This window comes from Arachis ipaensis, chromosome B5, assembly GCF_059453495.1.
Source record: "Arachis ipaensis isolate K30076 ecotype BB chromosome B5, ASM5945349v1, whole genome shotgun sequence".
NCBI classification, from domain to species: Eukaryota; Viridiplantae; Streptophyta; class Magnoliopsida; order Fabales; family Fabaceae; genus Arachis; species Arachis ipaensis.
This window is the reverse complement of record NC_142440.1, coordinates 36376950-36396639: the sequence shown is the minus strand read 5'-3', so window position 1 is coordinate 36396639 and position 19690 is coordinate 36376950. Positions and strand designations below refer to the sequence as shown.

Genomic DNA, 19690 nt, shown 5'->3' with positions numbered 1-19690 from the left:
TCTTAATCTTATTTACCCATAATCAATTTCCTCAGTTGTAGTACTAGACAGATCTCAGCCGGTACTGCCGGTCAAAATTCCACTGCGCACTTTTACGCAGAAAACTATATTTTCCGACTCGGAAAAATTCACTGAATCCAAATATCATATTTAAATTATCAAATTCCAATTGCCAAATCTTCCAACCATATTCGCTCCTATTTAACTTATTATTTACTAAATTTTGGTTAGACCGGGTATTACATCTGTGGTATTTCGAGTAGGATCTGGGAAGGAATGACTGTGACGAGCTTCAAACCTGTGAATGTTGGGCGCAGTGACAGTGTGCAAAAGGATCAATGGATTCTATTTCAACGCTAGCAGGAACTGACAGATGATTAGCCATGCGGTAGCTGTACCTGGTATTTTTCATCCGAGACGAGAAATCCGACAGTTGATTAGCCGTGCAGAAACCGTAGAGGACCATTTTCACTAAGAGGATCCTACAGCTTGCCGTGGAAGGAAGTAATGCATGGTTGGAAGAAGGAAATAGGAAAACAGAAGTTCAAAAGCAACAAAGTATCTCTAGACGCTTATCTGAAATTCCCACCAATGAATTACATAAGTAACTTTATTTTATTTTATGTTTTATTTATCTTTTAATTATTAAAACCTCATTACCATTTGAATTCACCTGACTGAGATTTACAAGGATGACCATAGCTTGCTTCAAGCCGACAATCTCCGTGGGATCGACCCTTACTCACGTAAGGTTTATTACTTGGACGACCCAGTGAACTTGCTGGTTAGTTGTACGGAGATGTGAAAAGTGTGAATCACGATTTCCACGCACCAAGTTTTTGGCCCTGTTGCCGGAGATTGTTCGAGTTTGGACAACTGACGGTTCATCTTGTTACTTAGATTAGGTAATTTTATTTTATGTTTAAACTTTTTATTTTAATGTCGAAAAATCCAAAAAATAAATTTTGTTCTTCAGAATTTTTAAGAATGAATTCTAGAGTTTCATGAGATATGTTGAAGCCTGGCTGGCTGTTAAGCCATGTCTAATCTTTTCGACTGAGGCTTCCACTTCTCATTGACATGCTTGTATGTTTTATGCTAAAGCTTGGCTGGCTATTTGGCCATGTCTAATCTTTTGGACCGAAGCTTTCACTTAAAGCTTGGCTGGCTATTTGGCCATGTCTAATCTTTTGGACTGGAGCTTTAGACTAACATTGCATGATTCCTGGAATTCTTATTAAAAATTTTGTATCTCTTTATTTCTTTTCCAAAATAATTTTTGAAAAATCACAAAAAAAAATTAATAAAATCATAAAAACAAAAAAAATTGTGTTTCTTGTTTGAGTCTAGTGTCAAATTTTAAGTTTGGTGTCAATTGCATCTTTTTAATTTTCTTAAAATTTTTGAAAATTTATCATGTGTTCTTCATTGATCTTCAAGTTGTTCTTGATGATTTTCCTTGTTTAATCTTGTGATTTTCTTGTTTTGTGTTTTTTCTTATTTTTCATATGCATTTTCAAATTATTAGTGTCTAAAGTTTAAAAATTTTTAAGTTTGTTGTCTTGCATGTCTTTATTTTCTTAAAAATTTTTAAAAATATGTTCTTGATGTTCATCATGATCTTCAAAGTGTTCTTGGTGTTCATCTTGACATTCAAAGTGTTCTTGCATGCATTACTTGTTTTGATCTTAAATTTTTATGGCATGCATCATTTTGATGTTTTTCTCTCTCCTCATTAAAAATTTAAAAATCAAAAAATATATTTCCCTTATTTCACTAATAAATTTCAAAAATTTGAATTGATTTAGTCAAAAGTTTTAAATTTTAGTTGTTTCTTGCTAGTCAAGTCAAAATCTTAATTTTAAAAAAAAAATTCTATCTTTTCAAATCTTTTTCAAAAATCAAATCTTTTTCAATTTTCTTCTCAGTATTTTCGAAAATTTCATAATTGATTTTCAAAATCTTTTTCTTAATTTTATTTCATATTTTCAAATTTATTGCTAACATTTAATATTTTGAGTAAAAAATTTTCAAGTTGTTACTTGCCTATTAAGAAAGATTCAACCTTTGAATTCTAGAATCATATCTGTTAGTTTCTTGTTAGTCAAGTAATCAACTTTAATTTCAAAAATTAAATCTTTTTAATTTTTTTTTCAAATCTTTTTCAAAATGATTTTCAATCATATCTTTTTCAAAACTCAATTTCAAAATCCTTTTCTAACTTCCTATCTTTTCAAAATTGATTTTCAAATCTTTTTCAATTAACTACTTGACTTTTTGTTTGTTTACTATTTCTTATCTTTTTCAAAATCACCTAACTACTTTTCTCTCATTAATTTTCGAAAACTACTAACAACTTTTTCAAAATTCCTTTTGATTAACTAATTGCTTTAAATTTCAATTTAATTTTATTTCTCTTCTTAAATTTTGAATTCTAACTAATGATTAAAATAAAAACAAAAATATTTTTCTTTTCTTTTTAAATATTTTTCGAATACACTCTCTCTCTCATCTCTTTCTGTTTATTTTATTTATTCACTAACATCTCTTCTTCTTAAAATTTGAACCATCTCCCTCTCTGTGTGTTCGAATTCTTCTTCTTCTCCCTTCTTCATTATATTCTTCTATTCTTCTACTCACATAAAGGAATCTCTATACTGTGACATAGAGGATTCCTCTTCTTTTCTGTTCTCTTCTTTTTCATATGAGCAGAAATAGAGATAAAGACATTCTTGTTGAAACAAATCCTGAACCTGAAAGGACTCTAAAGAGGAAGCTAAGAGAAGCTAAAGCACAACACTATGGAGAGGAGTTAACAAAAATTTTTGAAAAAGAAGAAGTTATGGCAACCGAAAATAACAACAATGGTGGAGATGCAAGGAAGATGCTTGGTGACTTTACTGTACCAACTTCTGACTTCTATGGAAGAAGCATCTCAATTCCTGCAATTGGAGCAAACAACTTTGAGCTTAAGCCTCAATTAGTTTCTCTAATGCAGCAGAATTGCAAGTTTTATGGACTTCCATTGGAAGATCCTCATCAGTTCTTAGCTGAATTCTTGCAAATCTATGACACTGTTAAGACCAATGGGGTTAATCCTGAGGTCTATAGACTTATGCTTTTTCCCTTTGTTGTAAGAGACAGAGCTAGGATATGGTTGGACTCACAACCTAAAGAAAGCCTGAACTCTTGGGAAAAGTTGGTCAATGCCTTCTTGGCCAAATTCTTTCCACCTCAAAAGTTGAGCAAGCTTAGAGTGGAAGTCCAAACTTTCAGACAAAAGGAAGGTGAATCCCTCTATGAAGCTTGGGAAAGATACAAGCAATTGATCAGAAGGTGTCATTCTGACATGCTTTCAGAATGGAGCATCTTATGTATATTCTATGATGGTCTGTCTGAATTGTCCAAGATGTCATTGGATCACTTTGCTGGAGGATCTCTCCATCTGAAGAAGACGCCTGCGTAAGCCCAAGAACTCATCGAAATGGTTACAAATAACCAGTTCATGTACACTTCTAAAAGAAATCCTGTGAATAATGGAATGACTCAGAAGAAAGGAGTTCTTGAGGTTGATACTCTGAATGCCATATTGGCTCAGAACAAAATATTGACTCAGCAAGTTAATATGATTTCTCAGAGCTTGACTAAAATGCAAGCTACATCTGGCTGTACTACAGAAGCCTCCCCTAAAGGAGAAGCATATGACCCTGAGAATCCTGTAATGGAAGAGGTGAATTATATGGGAGAATCCTATGGAAACACCTATAATCCTTCATGGAGGAATCATCTAAATTTCTCATGGAAGGATCAACAGAAGACTAATCAAGGTTTCAATAATAATTATGGGAGAAATAAGTTTGGCAATAGCAAACCTTTTCCATCATCTTCTTAGCAACAGATAGAGAATTCTAAGTAGAGCCTCTCTGACTTAGCAACCATAATTTCTGATCTAAGTAAGACCACTAACAGTTTCATGACTGAAACAAGATCTTCCATTAGAAATTTGGAGGCACAAGTAGGTCAGCTGAGTAAAAGAGTTACTGAACTCCCTCCTAGTACTCTCCCAAGCAATACAGAAGAAAATCCAAAGAGAGAGTGCAAGGCCATCAATATGTCCAACATGGCCGAACCTGTAGAGGAGGAAAAGACAGTGATTTCTAGTGAGGAAGACCTCAATGGACATCCACTGGCCACTAAGGAGTTCCCCATTGAGGAACCAGAGGAATCTGAGGCTCATATAGAGACTATAGAGATTCCACTAAACTTACTGTTGCCATTCATGAGCTCTAATGAGTATTCTTCCTCTGAAGAGGATGAAAATATTGTTGAAGAGCAAGTTGCTCAATATCTAGGAGCAATCATGAAGCTGAATGCCAAGTTATTCGGTAATGAGACTTGGGAGGATGAACCTCCATTGCTCATTAATGAACTGAATGCTTTGGGGCAACTAAAGTTACCTCAGAAGAAACCGGATCCCGGAAAATTCTTAATACCCTGTATCATAGGCACCATGACCTTTAAGAAGGCTCTATGTGACCTTGGGTCAAGTATAAACCTCATGCCACTCTCTGTAATGGAGAAACTAGGGATCTTTGAGGTACAAGCTGCTAAAATCTCACTAGAGATGGCAGACAATTCAAGGAAACAAGCTTATGGACTTGTAGAGGATGTCTTAGTGAAGGTTGAAGACATGTACATCCCTGCTGACTTCATAATCCTAGACACTGGGAAGGATGAAGATGAATCCATCATCCTTGGAAGACCCTTCCTAGCCATAGCAAGAGCTGTGATGGATGTGGACTGAAGAGCGGATAATTTATACGCTTTTTGGCATTGTTTTTAGTATGTTTTTAGTAGAATCTAGTTACTTTTAGGGATGTTTTCATTAGTTTTTATGTTAAATTCACATTTCTAGACTTTACTATGAGTTTGTGTGTTTTTCTGTGATTTCAAGTATTTTCTGGCAAAAATCAGATTCAGAGGTTGAAGAAGGACTGCTGATGCTGTTGGATTCTGACCTCCCTACATTCAAAGTGGATTTTCTGGAGCTACAGAACTCAAAAAGGCGCGCTTCCAATTGCGTTGGAACGTATACATCCAGGGCTTTCCAACAATGTATAATAGTCCATACTTTGGCCGAGTTTAGACGACGTAAAAGTGCGTTGAACGCCAGTTCTACGCTGCTGTCTGGAGTTAAACGCCAGAAACAAGTCACAAACCAGAGTTGAACGCCAGAAACACGTTACAACCTGGCGTTCAACTCCAGAAAGAGCCTTTGCACGTGTAACATTCAAGCTCAGCCCAAGCACACACCAAGTGGGCCCCGGAAGTGGATTTATGCATCAATTACTTACTTCTGTAAACCCTAGTGACTAGTTTATTATAAATAGGACTTTTTACTATTGTATTATCCATCCTGGATTGTAATTCTGATCCTGTGATCACGTTTTAGGGGGCTGGCCATTCGGCCATGCCTGGACCTTTCACTTATGTACTTTTAACGGTAGAGTTTCTACACTCCATAGATTAAGGTGTGGAGCTCTGCTGTTCCTCAAAGATTAATGCAAAGTACTACTGTTTTCTATTCAATTCATCTTATTTCGCTTCTAAGATATTCATTCGCACTTCAACCTGAATGTGATGAACGTGACAATCATCATCATTCCCTATGAACGCATGCCTGACAACCACTTCCGTTCTACATTAGATTGAATGAGTATCTCTTAGATCTCTTAATCAGAATCTCCGTGGTGTAAGCTAGAATGATGGCGGCATTCAAGAGAATCCGGAAAGTCTAAACCTTGTCTGTGGTATTCTGAGTAGGATTCAATGATTGAATGACTGTGACGAACTTTAAACTCGCGAGTGCTGGGCGTAGTGATAGACGCAAAAGGAGGATAAATCCTATTCCAGCATGATCGGGAACCTCAAATGATTAGCCGTGCCGTGACAGGGCATCTTGGATCATTTTCACAAGAGGAGGGGATGTAGCCACTGACAACGGTGATGCCCTTGCATAAAGCCAGCCATGGAAAGGAGTAGGATTGATTGGATGAAGGCAGCAGGAAAGCAGAGATTCAGAGGAACGAAAGCATCTCTACATGCTTATCTGAAATTCTCGCCAATGAATTACATAAGTGTTTTTATCCTTATTTTCTGTTTAATTAGTATTATATTCGAAAACTCCATAATCAATTTTTATCCGCCTGACTGAGATTTACAAGGTGACCATAGCTTGCTTCATACCAACAATCTCCGTGGGATCGACCCTTACTCACGTAAGGTTTATTACTTGGACGACCTAGTGCACTTGCTGGTTAGTTATGCGAAGTTGTGAAGATATGTTTAGACCATGGTTCTGTGCATCCGTTTTTGGTGCCATTGCCAGGGAATCAATTTCGAACAACAATTCACAACCTGAGTAACAATTTCGCATTCCAAGTTTTTGGCGCCGTTGCCGGGGATTGTTCGAGTTTGGACAACTGACGGTTCATCTTGTTGCTCAGATTAGGTAATTTTCTTTTTGCTTTATTTTCAAAAATTTTTCAAAAATCTTTCAAAAATTTCTCATCTGTTTTCAAAAAAAATATATAAAAAATAAAAATATTTTCAAAAATATATTTTTCTTCAGAATTTTTAAGAATGAATTCTAGTGTTTCATAAAGCATGTTGAAGCCTGGCTGGCTGTAAAGCCATATCCAAACTCCTTTGGGATTGGTCTTCAACTAATCACCTCAATGGATGTAATTCCATTCTAAAGCTTGGCTGGCTATTAAGCCATGCCTGACCCTTTGATTAGAGCTTTAGACTAAAGAGCATAAGATTCCTGGAATTCATATTAAAAATTTTGGAATCCTTATTTTTCTTTTTCAAAATGATTTTTGAAAAATATAAAATAAAAATACAAAAAAATCATAAAATAAAAAAAATCAAAAATATTTCATGTTTCTTGTTTGAGTCTTGAGTCATGTTATAAGTTTGGTGTCAATTGCATGTGCATCTTGCATTTTTTCGAAAATTCATGCATTCATAGTGTTCATCGTGATCTTCAAGTTGTTCTTGGTAAGTCTTCTTGTTTGATCTTTGCATTTGCATGTTTTGTGTCTTTTCTTGTTTTTCATATGCATTCTTGAATTCTTAGTGTCTAAGCATTAAAGAATTCTAAGTTTGGTGTCTTGCATGTTTTCTTTGCATTAAAAATTTTTCAAAAATATGTTCTTGATGTTCATCATGATCTTCATAGTGTTCTTGGTGTTCATCTTGACATTCATAGCATTCTTGCATGCATTCATTGTTTTGATCTATAACTTTCATGCATTGCATCATTTTTCATGTTTTTCTCTCTCATCATTAAAAATTCAAAAATTAAAAAAATATCTTCCCCTTTTTCTCTCATAAAATTCGAAAATTAGATTTGACTTTTTCAAAAAATTTTAAAATCTAGTTGTTTCTTATGAGTCAAATCAAATTTTCAATTTAAAAATCTTATCTTTTTCAAAATCTTTTTCAAAAATCAAAATTTTTTTTTTCAGTTTTTTTTAGTTATTTTCGAAAATTATAAAAATATTTTCCAAAAATCTTTCTTAATTTTATATCATAATTTTCGAAAATAACATCATCAATTAATGTTTTGATTCAAAAATTTCAAGTTTGTTACTTACTTGTTAAGAAAGATTCAAACTTTAAGTTCTAGAATCATATCTTGTGATTTCTTGCGAATCAAGTCATTAATTGTGATTTTAAAAAATAAATCTTTTTCAAAACTAATTTCAATCATATCTTTCTATCTTTTTCAAAAATTTGATTTCAAAATATCTCTTTATCTTATCTTTTCCAAAATTTGATTTCAAAATATCTTTTCTAACTTCTTATCTTCTTATCTTTTTAAAATTGATTTTCAAAATTTTGTTTCAACTAACTAACTAACTTTTTGTTTGTTTCCTATCTTTTTCAAAACCACCTAACTAACTCTCTCTCTCTAATTTTCGAAAATATCTTCCCTCTTTTTCAAAAATTCTTTTTAATTAACTAATTATTTTAATTTTTTTATTTTAATTTTCGAAAAAAAATCACTAACCTTTTTCAAAAACTATTTTCAAAAATTACTAACCATTTTTCAAAAACAATTTTCAAAAATTTCCTCTCTCTCTTTTCTTCTCCTTTTCTTCCACTCACCTAAAGGGAACCTCTATACTTGGGTAAACAGGATCCCTATTATTATTATTTTTCTGTGCCCTCTTCTTTGTCATATGAGCAGGAGCAAGGACAAGAATATTCTTGTTGAAGCAGATCCAGAACCTGAAAGGACTCTGAAGAGGAAACTAAGAGAAGCTAAATTACAACTATCCAGCAAGCACCTGTCAGAAATTTTCGAACAGGAAGAGGAGATGGCAGTCGAAAATAATAATAATGCAAGGAGGATGCTTGGTGACTTTACTGCACCTAATTCCAATTTACATGGAAGAAGCATCTCCATTCCTGCCATTGGAGCAAACAACTTTGAGCTGAAACCTCAGCTAGTTTCTCTGATGCAGCAGAACTGCAAGTTTCATGGACTTCCATCTGAAGATCCTTTTCAGTTCTTAACTGAATTTTTGCAGATATGTGATACTGTTAAGACTAATGGAGTAGATCCTGAAGTCTACAGGCTCATGCTTTTTCCTTTTGCTGTAAGAGACAGAGCTAGAGTGTGGTTGGATTCTCAACCCAGAGATAGCCTGAACTCTTGGGATAAGCTGGTCACGGCTTTCTTAGCCAAGTTCTTTCCTCCTCAAAAGCTGAGCAAGCTTAGAGTGGATGTTCAAACCTTCAGACAGAAAGAAGGTGAATCCCTCTATGAAGCTTTGGAAAGATACAAGCAACTGACCAAAAAGTGTCCTTCTGACATGCTTTCAGAATGGACCATCCTGGATATATTCTATGATGGTTTATCTGAGCTATCAAAGATGTCATTGGACACTTCTGCAGGTGGATCCATTCACCTAAAGAAAACGCCTGCAGAAGCTCAAGAACTCATTCACATGGTTGCTAATAACCAGTTCATGTACACTTCTGAGAAGAACCCTGTGAATAATGGGACGCCTATGAAGAAGGAAGTTCTTAAAGTTGATACTCTGAATGCCATACTGGCTCAAAACATAATATTGACTCAGCAAGTCAATATGATTTCTCAGAGTCTGAATGGAATGCAAGCTGCATCCAACAGTACTCAAGAGGCTTCTTATGAAGAAGAAGATTATGATCCTGAGAACCCTGCAATAGCAGAGGTAAATTACATGGGTGAACCATATGGAAACACCTATAATCCATCATGGAGAAATCATCCAAATCTCTCATGGAAGGATCAAAGGCCTCAACAAGGCTTTAATAATGGTGGAAGAAACAGGTTTAGCAATAGCAAGCCTTTTCCATCATCCACTCAGCAACAGACAGAGAATTTTGAGCAGAATCCATCTAGCCTAGCAAATTTAGTCTCTGATCTATCTAAGGCCACTGTGAGTTTCATGAATGAAACAAGGTCTTCCATTAGAAATTTGGAAGCACAAGTGGGCCAGCTGAGTAAAAGGATCACTGAAATCCCTCCTAGTACTCTCCCAAGCAATACAGAAGAGAATCCAAAAGGAGAGTGCAAGGCCATTGACATAAGCACCATGGCTGAACCTGTTAGGGAAGGAGAGGACGTGAATCCCAAGGAGGAAGACCTCCTGGGATGTCCAGTGATCAATAAGGAGCTTCCCTCTGAGGAACCTAAGGAATCTGAGACTCATCTAGAGACCATAGAGATTCCATTGAACCTCCTTATGCCATTCATGAGCTCTGATGAGTATTCCTCTTCTGAAGAGAATGAGGATGTTACTGAAGAGCAAGCTGCCAAGTTCCTTGGTGCAATCATGAAGCTAAATGCCAAATTATTTGGTATTGAAACTTGGGAAGATGAACCTCCCTTGTTCACCAATGAACTAAGTGATCTGGATCAACTGACATTGCCTCAAAAGAGACAGGATCCTGGAAAGTTCATAATACCTTGTACTATAGGCACCATGATCTTTAAGGCTCTGTGTGACCTTGGTTCAGGGATAAACCTCATGCCCCTCTCTGTAATAGAGAAACTGGGAATCTATGGGGTACAAGCTGCTAAAATTTCACTAGAGATGGCAGATAATTCAAGAAAACAGGCTTATGGACAAGTAGAGGACGTGTTAGTAAAGGTTGAAGGCCTTTACATCCCTGCTGATTTCATAGTCCTGGATACTGGAAAGGAAGAGGATGAATTCATCATCCTAGGAAGACCTTTCCTAGCCACAGCAAGAGCTGTGATTGATGTGGACAGAGGAGAATTGATCCTTCAATTGAATGAGGACAACCTTGTGTTTACAACTCAAGGATCTCTCTCTGTATCCATGGAGAGGAAGCATAAAGAGTTTCTCTCAAAGCAGAGTCAACCAAAGCCCCCACAGTCAAACTCTAAGTTTGGTGTTGGGAGGCCACAACCAAACTCTAAGTTTGGTGTCAAGCCCCCATATCCAAACTCTAAATTTGGTGTTGGGAGGTCTCAACAAAGCTCTGCACATCTGTGAGGCTCCATGAGAGCCCACTGTCAAGCTATTGACATTAAAGAAGTGCTTGTTGGGAGGTAACCCAATGTTTATTTATCTAATTTTCATTTTTTTTCATGTTTTATTAGGTTCATGATCATGTGGAGTCACAAAATAAATATAAAAATTGAAAACGGAATCAAAAACAGCAGAAGAAAAATCACACCTTAGAGGAAGACCTTACTGGCGTTTAAACGCCAGTAAGAAGCATGTTTTGGGCGTTCAACGCCAGAACAGAGCATGGTTCTAGCACTGAACGCCAGAAATGGCAGCATCTGGGCGTTTGAACGCCAGAAATGTACCCTGGAGGAGAGCTGGCGCTGAACGCCCAGAACAAGCATAGTTCTGGCGTTCAACGCCAGAAATAGGCTACAAATGGGCGTTCAACGCCCAGAACAAGCACCAACCTGGAGCTGAACGCCCAGAGTTGTGTGCAAGGGCATTTTACATGCCTAATTTGGTGCAAGGTTGTAAATCCTTGAACACCTCAGGATCTGTGGACCCCACAGGATCACCTCAGGATCTGTGGACTCCACAGGATCCCCACCTACCTCCACTCACTTCTTCTCACCCCTCTTTCACACAATCCCATAAACACTCTTCCCCAAAACCCTTCACCAATCACCTCAATCTCTCTTCCCCATCACCTCTTCACCACTCACATCCATCCACTCTTCCCCATAAACCTACCTCATAAACTCCACCTACCTTCAAAATTCAAAACCAATTTCCCACCCAAACCCACCCTAAATGGCTGAACTTACCCCCCTCCCTTCCCTATATATAACCTCCATTCTTCCTCATTTTCACACAACACAACCCTCTCTTCCCCTTCTTGGCCGAAACACACACCTTCCCCCTCTTCTCCATCTTTTCTTCTTCTCCTTCATCTTTTCTTTCTTCTCTTGCTCGAGGGCGAGCAAAATTCTAAGTTTGGTGTGGTAAAAGCATAAGCTTTTTGTTTTTTCATTACCATTGATGGCACCTAAGACCGGAGAATCCTCTAGAAAAGGGAAAGGGAAGACAAAAGCTTCCACCTCCGAGTCATGAGAGATGGAAAGGTTCATCTCCAAAGCCCATCAAGACCACTTCTATGATGTTGTGGCCAAGAAGAAGGTGATCCCCGAGGTCCCTTTCAAACTCAAAAGAAATGAGTATCCATAGATCCGACATAAAATTCAAAGAAGAGGTTGGGAAGTTCTAACAAACCCCATCTAACAAGTCGGTATCTTAATGGTTCAAGAGTTCTATGCTAATGCATGGATCACTAGGAACCATGATCAAAGTAAGAACCCGAACCCAAAGAATTATCTCACCATGGTTCGGGGGAAATACTTAGATTTTAGTCCGGAAAATGTGAGGTTGGCGTTCAACTTGCCAAACATGGAAGAGAACGCACGCCCCTACACAAGGAGAGTCAACTTTGATCAAAGGTTGGACCAAGTCCTCATGGACATATGTGTAGAAGGAGCTCAATGGAAGATTAACTCAAAAGGCAAACCGGTTCAACTAAGAAGACTGGACCTTAAGCCTGTAGCTAGAGGATGGTTGGAGTTTATTCAATGCTCGATCATTCCCACTAGCAACCGGTCTGAAGTTACTATAGACCGGGCCATCATGATCCATAGCATCATGATTGGAGAAGAAGTGGAAGTTCATGAGATTATACCTCAAGAACTCTACAAAGTGGCTGACAAGTCCTCCACAATGGCAAGGTTAGCCTTTCCTCACCTCATCTGCCACCTATGCAATTCGGCTGGGATTGATATAGAGGGAGATATCCTCATTAAAGAGGACAAGCCCATCACTAAGAAAAAGATGGAGCAAGCAAGAGAGCCCATTCATGGAGCTCAAGAGGCGCATAAAGCTCATCACCATGAGATCCCGGAGATGCCTCAAATGCATTTTCCTCCACAAAACTATTGGGAGCAAATCAACACCTCCCTAGGAGAACTAAGCTCCAACATGAGACAATTAAGGGTGGAACATCAAGAGCACTCCATCATCCTTCATGAAATTAGAGAAGATCAAAAAACAATGAGGGAGGAGCAACAAAGACAAGGAAGAGACATAGAAGAGCTCAAGGACATCATTGGTTCCTCAAGAAGGAAACGCCACCATCACTAAGGTGGATTCATTCCTTGTTCCTATTTCTTCTGTTTTTCGTTTTCTATGTTAAGTGCTTATCTATGTTTGTATCTTCATTACATGATCATTAGTAGTTAGTAACTATGTCTTAAAGTTATGAATATCCTATGAATCCATCACATCTCTTAAAAAAACTGTTTTAATTCAAAAGAACAAGAAGTACATGAGTTTCAAATTTATCCTTGAACTTAGTTTAATTATATTGATGTGGTGACAATGCTTCTTGTTTTCGGAATGTATGCTTGAACAGTGCATATGTCTTTTGAAGTTGTTGTTTAAGAATGTTAAATATGTTGGCTCTTGAAAGAATGATGACTAGGAAACATATTATTTGATAATCTGAAAAATCATAAAAATGATTCTTGAAGCAAGAAAAAGCAGCAAAGAACAAAGCTTGCAGAAAAAAAATAGGCGAAAAAAAATAGAAAGAAAAAGAAAAAGCAAGCAGAAAAAGCCAAAGCTCTTAAAACCAAGAGGCAAGAGCAAAAAGCCAATAACCCTTAAAACCAAAAGGCAAGGGCAAAAGGATCCCAAGGCTTTGAGCATCAGTAGATAGGAGGGCCTAAAGGAATAAAATCCTGGTCTAAGCGGCTAAACCAAGCTGTCCCTAACCATGTGCTTGTGGCGTGTAGGTATCAAGTGAAAACTTGAGACTGAGCGGTTAAAGTCAAGGTCCAAAGCAAAAAAAGAGTGTGCTTAAGAACCCTGGATACCTCTAATTGGGGACTTTAGCAAAGCTGAGTCACAATCTGAAAAGGTTCACCCAATTATGTGTCTGTGGTATTTATGTATCCGGTGGTAATACTGGAAAACAAAGTGCTTAGGGCCACGGCCAAGACTCATAAAATAGTTGTGTTCAAGAATCATCATACTGAACTAGGAGAGTCAATAACACTATCTAAACTCTGAGTTCCTATAGAAGCCAATCATTCTGAACTTCAATGGATAAAGTGAGATGCCAAAACTATTCAAGAGGCAAAAAGCTACAAGTCCCGCTCATCTGATTGGAGCTATGTTTCATTGATGGTTTGGAATTTATAGTATATTCTCTTCTTTTTATCCTATTTGATTTTCAGTTGCTTGGGAACAAGCAACAATTTAAGTTTGGTGTTGTGATGAGCGGATAATTTATATGCTTTTTGGCATTGTTTTTAGTATGTTTTTAGTAGAATCTAGTTACTTTTAGGGATGTTTTCATTAGTTTTTATGTTAAATTCACATTTCTGGACTTTACTATGAGTTTGTGTATTTTTCTGTGATTTCAGGTATTTTCTGGCTGAAATTGAAGGACTTGAGCAAAAATCAGATTCAGAAGTTGAAGAAGGACTGCTGATGCTGTTGGATTCTGACCTCCCTACACTCAAAGTAGATTTTCTGGAGCTGCAGAACTCAAAAAGGCGCGCTTCCAATTGCGTTGGAAAGTAGACATACAGGGCTTTCCAGAAATGTATAATAGTCCATACTTTGGCCGAGTTTAGATGACGTAAAAGGGCGTTGAACGCCAGTTCTACGCTGCTGTCTGGAGTTAAACGCCAGAAACAAGTCACAAACCAGAGTTGAACGCCAGAAACACGTTACAACCTGGCGTTCAACTCCAGAAAGAGCCTCTGCACTTGTAACATTCAAGCTCAGCCCAAGCACACACCAAGTAGGCCCCGGAAGTGGATTTATGCATCAATTACTTACTTTTGTAAACCCTAGTGACTAGTTTATTGTAAATAGGACTTTTTACTATTGTATTATCCATCCTGGATTGTAATTCTGATCCTGTGATCACGTTTTTGGGGGCTGGCCATTCGGCCATGCCTGGACCTTTCACTTATGTACTTTTAACGGTAGAGTTTCTACACTCCATAGATTAAGGTGTGGAGCTCTGCTGTTCCTCAAAGATTAATGCAAAGTACTACTGTTTTCTATTCAATTCATCTTATTTCGCTTCTAAGATATTCATTCGCACTTCTGTAAGACCCGGTTAATTAACGGCTAATTAACCCATATATGAGAATTTATTCTAGAAAGCCAAAAATGATATTTTTATGGCTTAATATGATAGAGGAAATTGAGACGAGAATTTCGGTACCAATTTTATAGAATTCGGACCAAGATTGGACCGAACGGGCCAAACCGGGCCAACCGGACCCAAAGTGGGCCCTTGGCCCAACATAACTAAACCAAAACTCTAGTTTTCAGCACTCTCTCTCCTCACAACACACTCAAACACGCTGAAATTGAAGAGAGGGGAGGAAGAACACTCTCTCAAGTTCTTTCTCTCACTTGATCTTCAAACCACCATAACTTTTGATCTAGAGCTCCGATTGCCGCTCCGTTTGCGGCCACGCGTTCACCGCGGAGAGCTCTACAAAACCCATACAACTAATCTTGAGGTAAGCCACGTTTTACTGTTTGAAATTCCAGCCCTTGATTTCGAGTTTCATGAGTAAAAATGTTGAGATTTTGGGTTCTTTGATGTTATAGGACCCAACTCTCTTGAAGGAGAAGGTTAATCTTGTCTCCTTGGACCTTGGGTGTGGTAAGATTCTCAACCCTAGTATAATTTGTTGTTCTATGATGTTTGGGTATTGAGATGTTGTGTATGGGTATGATGATTGTGGCTTAGGTTGTGTATATGTGAATATTGGAGCTTGATTGGTGATTTTGGAAAGCTTGGAAGAGGGTTTTGTGTGATAAAATCTGTTCTTGGAGGTGTTGATACCTTGAGAGCTTGTGGACAAGTGGTTTGGAAGTGCTCCGGTTGAGCTTGGGGAATCGGCTAAGGTATGGTTTTAGTTTCCCATATCTAATATGTAATGTGGTAGGAAATACTTAGGCTAGAGGCCCTAAGATAGGCATTGAATTGTTGGTGTTGTTGAATGGTTGAAATATATGATGTGTTCATATATGTGATTATGAATATTGATGCCTTGATTGTGTGAAATATGAGAAATGCATGTTGTGATATATGCTTGATGGATGATTGAGGTTGAATTGATGGGTGGTACCATGTTGATGGTGAGTATGATGTTGATTATGTATAATGATGGTTAATTGGAAATGGTATTATTGGAAATTGGGATGAGGAAGGATGTATGACATGATATTGTGTTTGTCCTTTAGCCATTTGATTGAGAAGTGTTAAAATGGTTGGATGTGGTTTTGGAAACCTTGGTAAAGTGTCAATGTGTGAGTTGAGGATGGCTTGTTGTTGATTTTGGTACATTTTGAATGATTTCAAAGAGAAGGATTGAAATTGGCATGTTTGATTGATTTTGAAAAGAGTTGAAAGTGGCTTGTTTTGAAAATGGCACCTTGTGGTTTTGTATGAAAACATGGTTTTTTGGGCATACTTTGACGGGACATAACTTGGACTACGGATCTCTGATTTGTGCCAAATCTGTTTAGAAATGAAATTGGATCCGGGATGTCCATGCCGTTCAAAGAACGGGTGAAAAACGATTTAAAATGAGGGAGTTATGTCCGTCGGAAGATTGGGGTTTGAATCTGTAAATTCTGCAGCTTTTAACTTAGAAAATTTTTAGCAGAATGACCCCTCGCGCATAGGCGCACTTGGTGCGTATGCGCCGTTCTTCGAGAAAGCGCCATCCACGCGTGCGCGTGGAGTGCGCGTACGCGTGGACCTGTTTTCATCCCAAAGTTGATTTTTGAGTTTTAAAAGCCAAATTTCATACTTCTAAGCCTCCGATCTCACCACTTATGTCTTAAATCATTATGATATGCCTAGCATGAGAAAAAGGGCTAGTGAATGTGGTAACTTGCGAGTGAAGCAAGGAAAAAAATGAATGATCATTGAGGATCAAAGATGATTATGTGAGATGCGGAGAATGGCGGTGGAAGTGCTTGTTGTGCCATGGGCCGAAGGGCCGTAATTGTTAATGAATTGGCTGGTTATGGATTTAACCGTGAGCCGGATGGCTAGATTATTGCCGTGTTACGGCGGAGCCATGTTTATGGCCAAGTATAAATGCATATATGATGTTGATTGAATTGTGAAGGTTTGCACTTCCACCATTGGAGATGAGGGTTTCCCTGGGTAGTAGCAATGGCTAGCCACCATGTGCTCCAGGTTGAGACTCGAAGCTCTTTTGACCCTATGTCGTAAGTGTGGCCGGGCACTGTGAAAGGCCCGGATGAGCTCGCCCCCATAAATATTCACCAGTGATGGTGATGGATAAATATTCACCAATGAGGGTGATGGATATGGATCATGATTATGATCAAGTTTATGATGAGTATAACTCGAGTTGGGGATGCATGACAGAGGGACAGTCCAATGGTTAGCTACCAGGACTTGTCGGGTTGGCTCTATAACCGACAGATGATATCATCAGCCACTAGGGACAGGCATTCATCATATGCATACTATGTGAATTGTTTGAGATTGCCTATTTGACTGCATATTACTTGCTAATTGTCTAAATGTCTTAACTGCTCCTATTTGTATATTCTTTGTCTGATATAACTGTGTTTGCTATAATATACTCCTGCTGGTGGTTGGGAGGTTTGAAGGAATTGGAAAGGGAAGTATTAGTTAGACTGAAGAATCTTTAGTCAGATACCCTTATATGGTTTAGCTTGTTTATAAGCTTTGATATTATCTGGAGGAAGTTCTAGGATTGCCTTTGGCTTTCCTCTATTATTATGTATTATATATGTGGAAGCTGTTACCGTGCTGGGGACCTCTGGTTCTCACCCATGCGGATTTTGTGGTTTTCAGATGCAGGACGCGAGGCTTCTCGTTGAGGCATGCTGGAGACTTCTGGATTAGCGAAGATCTTTTGTTCTCGGGACTCTGTTTTGGTTTATATATCTTGTTTAGATACTTTTATCTCCATTAAATAATACAAACTGTGATGACTCCTTCTAGAGGGGATTTTGGAGAATAGGTTTTATGTATTTGTGTCCCTTTGGGTTTCCTTTGGGGTTTCCTTATTTTATTATATGTATATATTATTATGCTCGGACCGGTTATCTTCGCAGCCGGATTTTGAGTCTTGATATTCCTGTTTTTTTGACACTCTTTTGTATATATATGATCTCGCGTTGGTTTATCCTTTGCTCGTTCGTTATCGATCGGAGTGTTGCGCGTTCGAGTTACGGTTTTTGTTTACCCCCTTTTTCTACAAAGGCTCCTAGTTATAATCGATCATTCCTACTACTATACGTACTAAATTTTTGTTTTAGAGGTCGTAATACCTTGCCATCTCTGAATTATGACTTAAGCATAAGACTCTGTATGGTAGGGTGTTACATTATGGTATCAGAGCAGTTCGTTCCTGTAGAGCCTGAGGAATGGACTGACTATGCTTCTGTGCATTCTCTGTGTGTATGTTATGTGCTACTAGTATATCTGCTTGATATAATTGGCATAAACGTTCATGAGCATGCATTTGGGACTTTGAAGCACTGAACTTCCGATATTGAGACTGATCAACTTAATATCGATTGTTTGGTGTGTATAGGAACCAAATCGCGCCTCGTGGACGCGGTAGAGGCCGTGGGAGAGGTCGTACTAATGCTCGTGTGCCGGAGACTAACCCTAATGACCCGGTGAACTTTATGACTGCATTGGAGAATATGGCTGCTGCTATGCAAGCCACTGCTGAGGCTCTTGGTCAACAGATGAACAACCATGGTAATGACGGAAGTGGAGTTCAGGGCCCGATGACACTGGCGAACTTTTTGAAGGTTAATCCACCTAAGTTCAAGGGAACTACTAGCCCGACTGAGGCCGATACATGGTTTCAGGCTATAGAGCGAGCACTGCAAGCACAAGTGGTACCTGAAGGACAGCGTGTCGAGTTCGCTACCTATATGCTCACAGGTGAAGCGTCGCATTGGTGGCAAGGTATCCGTCGTCTTCTGCAGCAGGGTGATGATTATATCACCTGGGATGTCTTCCAAGAGGAGTTCTATAAGAAGTACTTTCCGACTTCTGCTAGGACGGCCAAGGAGCTTGAATTGTTGCAGCTGAAGCAGGGTACTATGTCCGTATCTGAGTATACTGACAAGTTTGAGGAGCTGTTCAGATTCTCTCGTATGTGTCAAGGGACTCCGGTGGAATATGAGGAATGGAAGTGTGTTAAGTACGAGGGAGGACTCCGGAGTGATATTTTCGGTTCGGTGGGGCCAATGGAGATTAGGACTTTCTCCGAATTGGTGAACAAGTGTAGGGTTGCTGAAGAGTGTGTGAAGAGGGCAGCCGCTGAGAAAGAAAGTCACAAAGGATCATTTCCACAGAACCGAGGGAAGAGCTTTGCACCTAGAGGTCTGTCTTTCAAGAGGGGAGGTTCTTTTAGGAGGCCCAACAACAACTACTCCCAAGGGAAAAGGTTTGGGAAGCAGCCTCAGAATGATCAAGCTTGTACTAGGTGTGGGAGTCACCATCCGGGAGTACCATGCAAGGCCGGATGGGGTTTGTGCTACAATTGTGGAAAGGCGGGGCATAAAGCCGCAAGTTGTCCAGAGAAGCAAAAGCAAGGTGCTGGGAAAGCACAACAGACTGGTCGGGTGTTCACCACCTCAGCTGTGGGTGCAGAAGGATCTGAGACACTCATTCGAGGTAACTATGAAATGGCTGGTCAAACTTTAAATGCTTTATTTGATTCGGGAGCATCGCATTCATTTATTGCATTTGAGAAAGCCCATGAGTTAGGATTGAAGATCGTAACCTTAGGTTATGACCTAAAGGTACATAATGCTACCCATGAAGCCATGGTAACTAGACTAGGATGCCCGAAAGTTTCGTTTAGGTTCAAGCAGCGTGATTTTGTCCATAATCTAATCTGCTTACCGATGATCGGTCTTGATCTTATCTTGGGATTGGACTGGTTATCCGAAAACCATGTCTTGCTTGATTGTTCTACCAAGTCGGTGTACTTTATGCCGGAGGATACAGAAGGGCCGGTTGTGGTGAATAATTATTACTTGAA

At 38.6% G+C, this 19690-nt stretch overlaps 1 protein-coding gene and 1 non-coding gene across 2 annotated transcripts; one reads left to right on the top strand and one right to left on the bottom strand.

The window, feature by feature from the left end:
- Positions 1–3247: 3247 nt before the first annotated feature.
- On the bottom strand, positions 3248–3351 carry LOC148563854 (small nucleolar RNA R71). Its single transcript, XR_015885210.1, has one exon. It is a non-coding gene; the product is annotated as a small nucleolar RNA R71 (small nucleolar RNA).
- Positions 3352–18380: 15029 nt separating this feature from the next.
- On the top strand, positions 18381–19355 carry LOC148563853 (uncharacterized; the record flags this gene model as incomplete). The annotated part of the gene is made up of 1 exon (XM_088486967.1): positions 18381–19355. A coding segment is annotated over exon 1 (975 nt), but the record flags the coding sequence as incomplete, so codon positions are not given.
- Between the last annotated feature and the right edge of the window lie 335 nt (positions 19356–19690).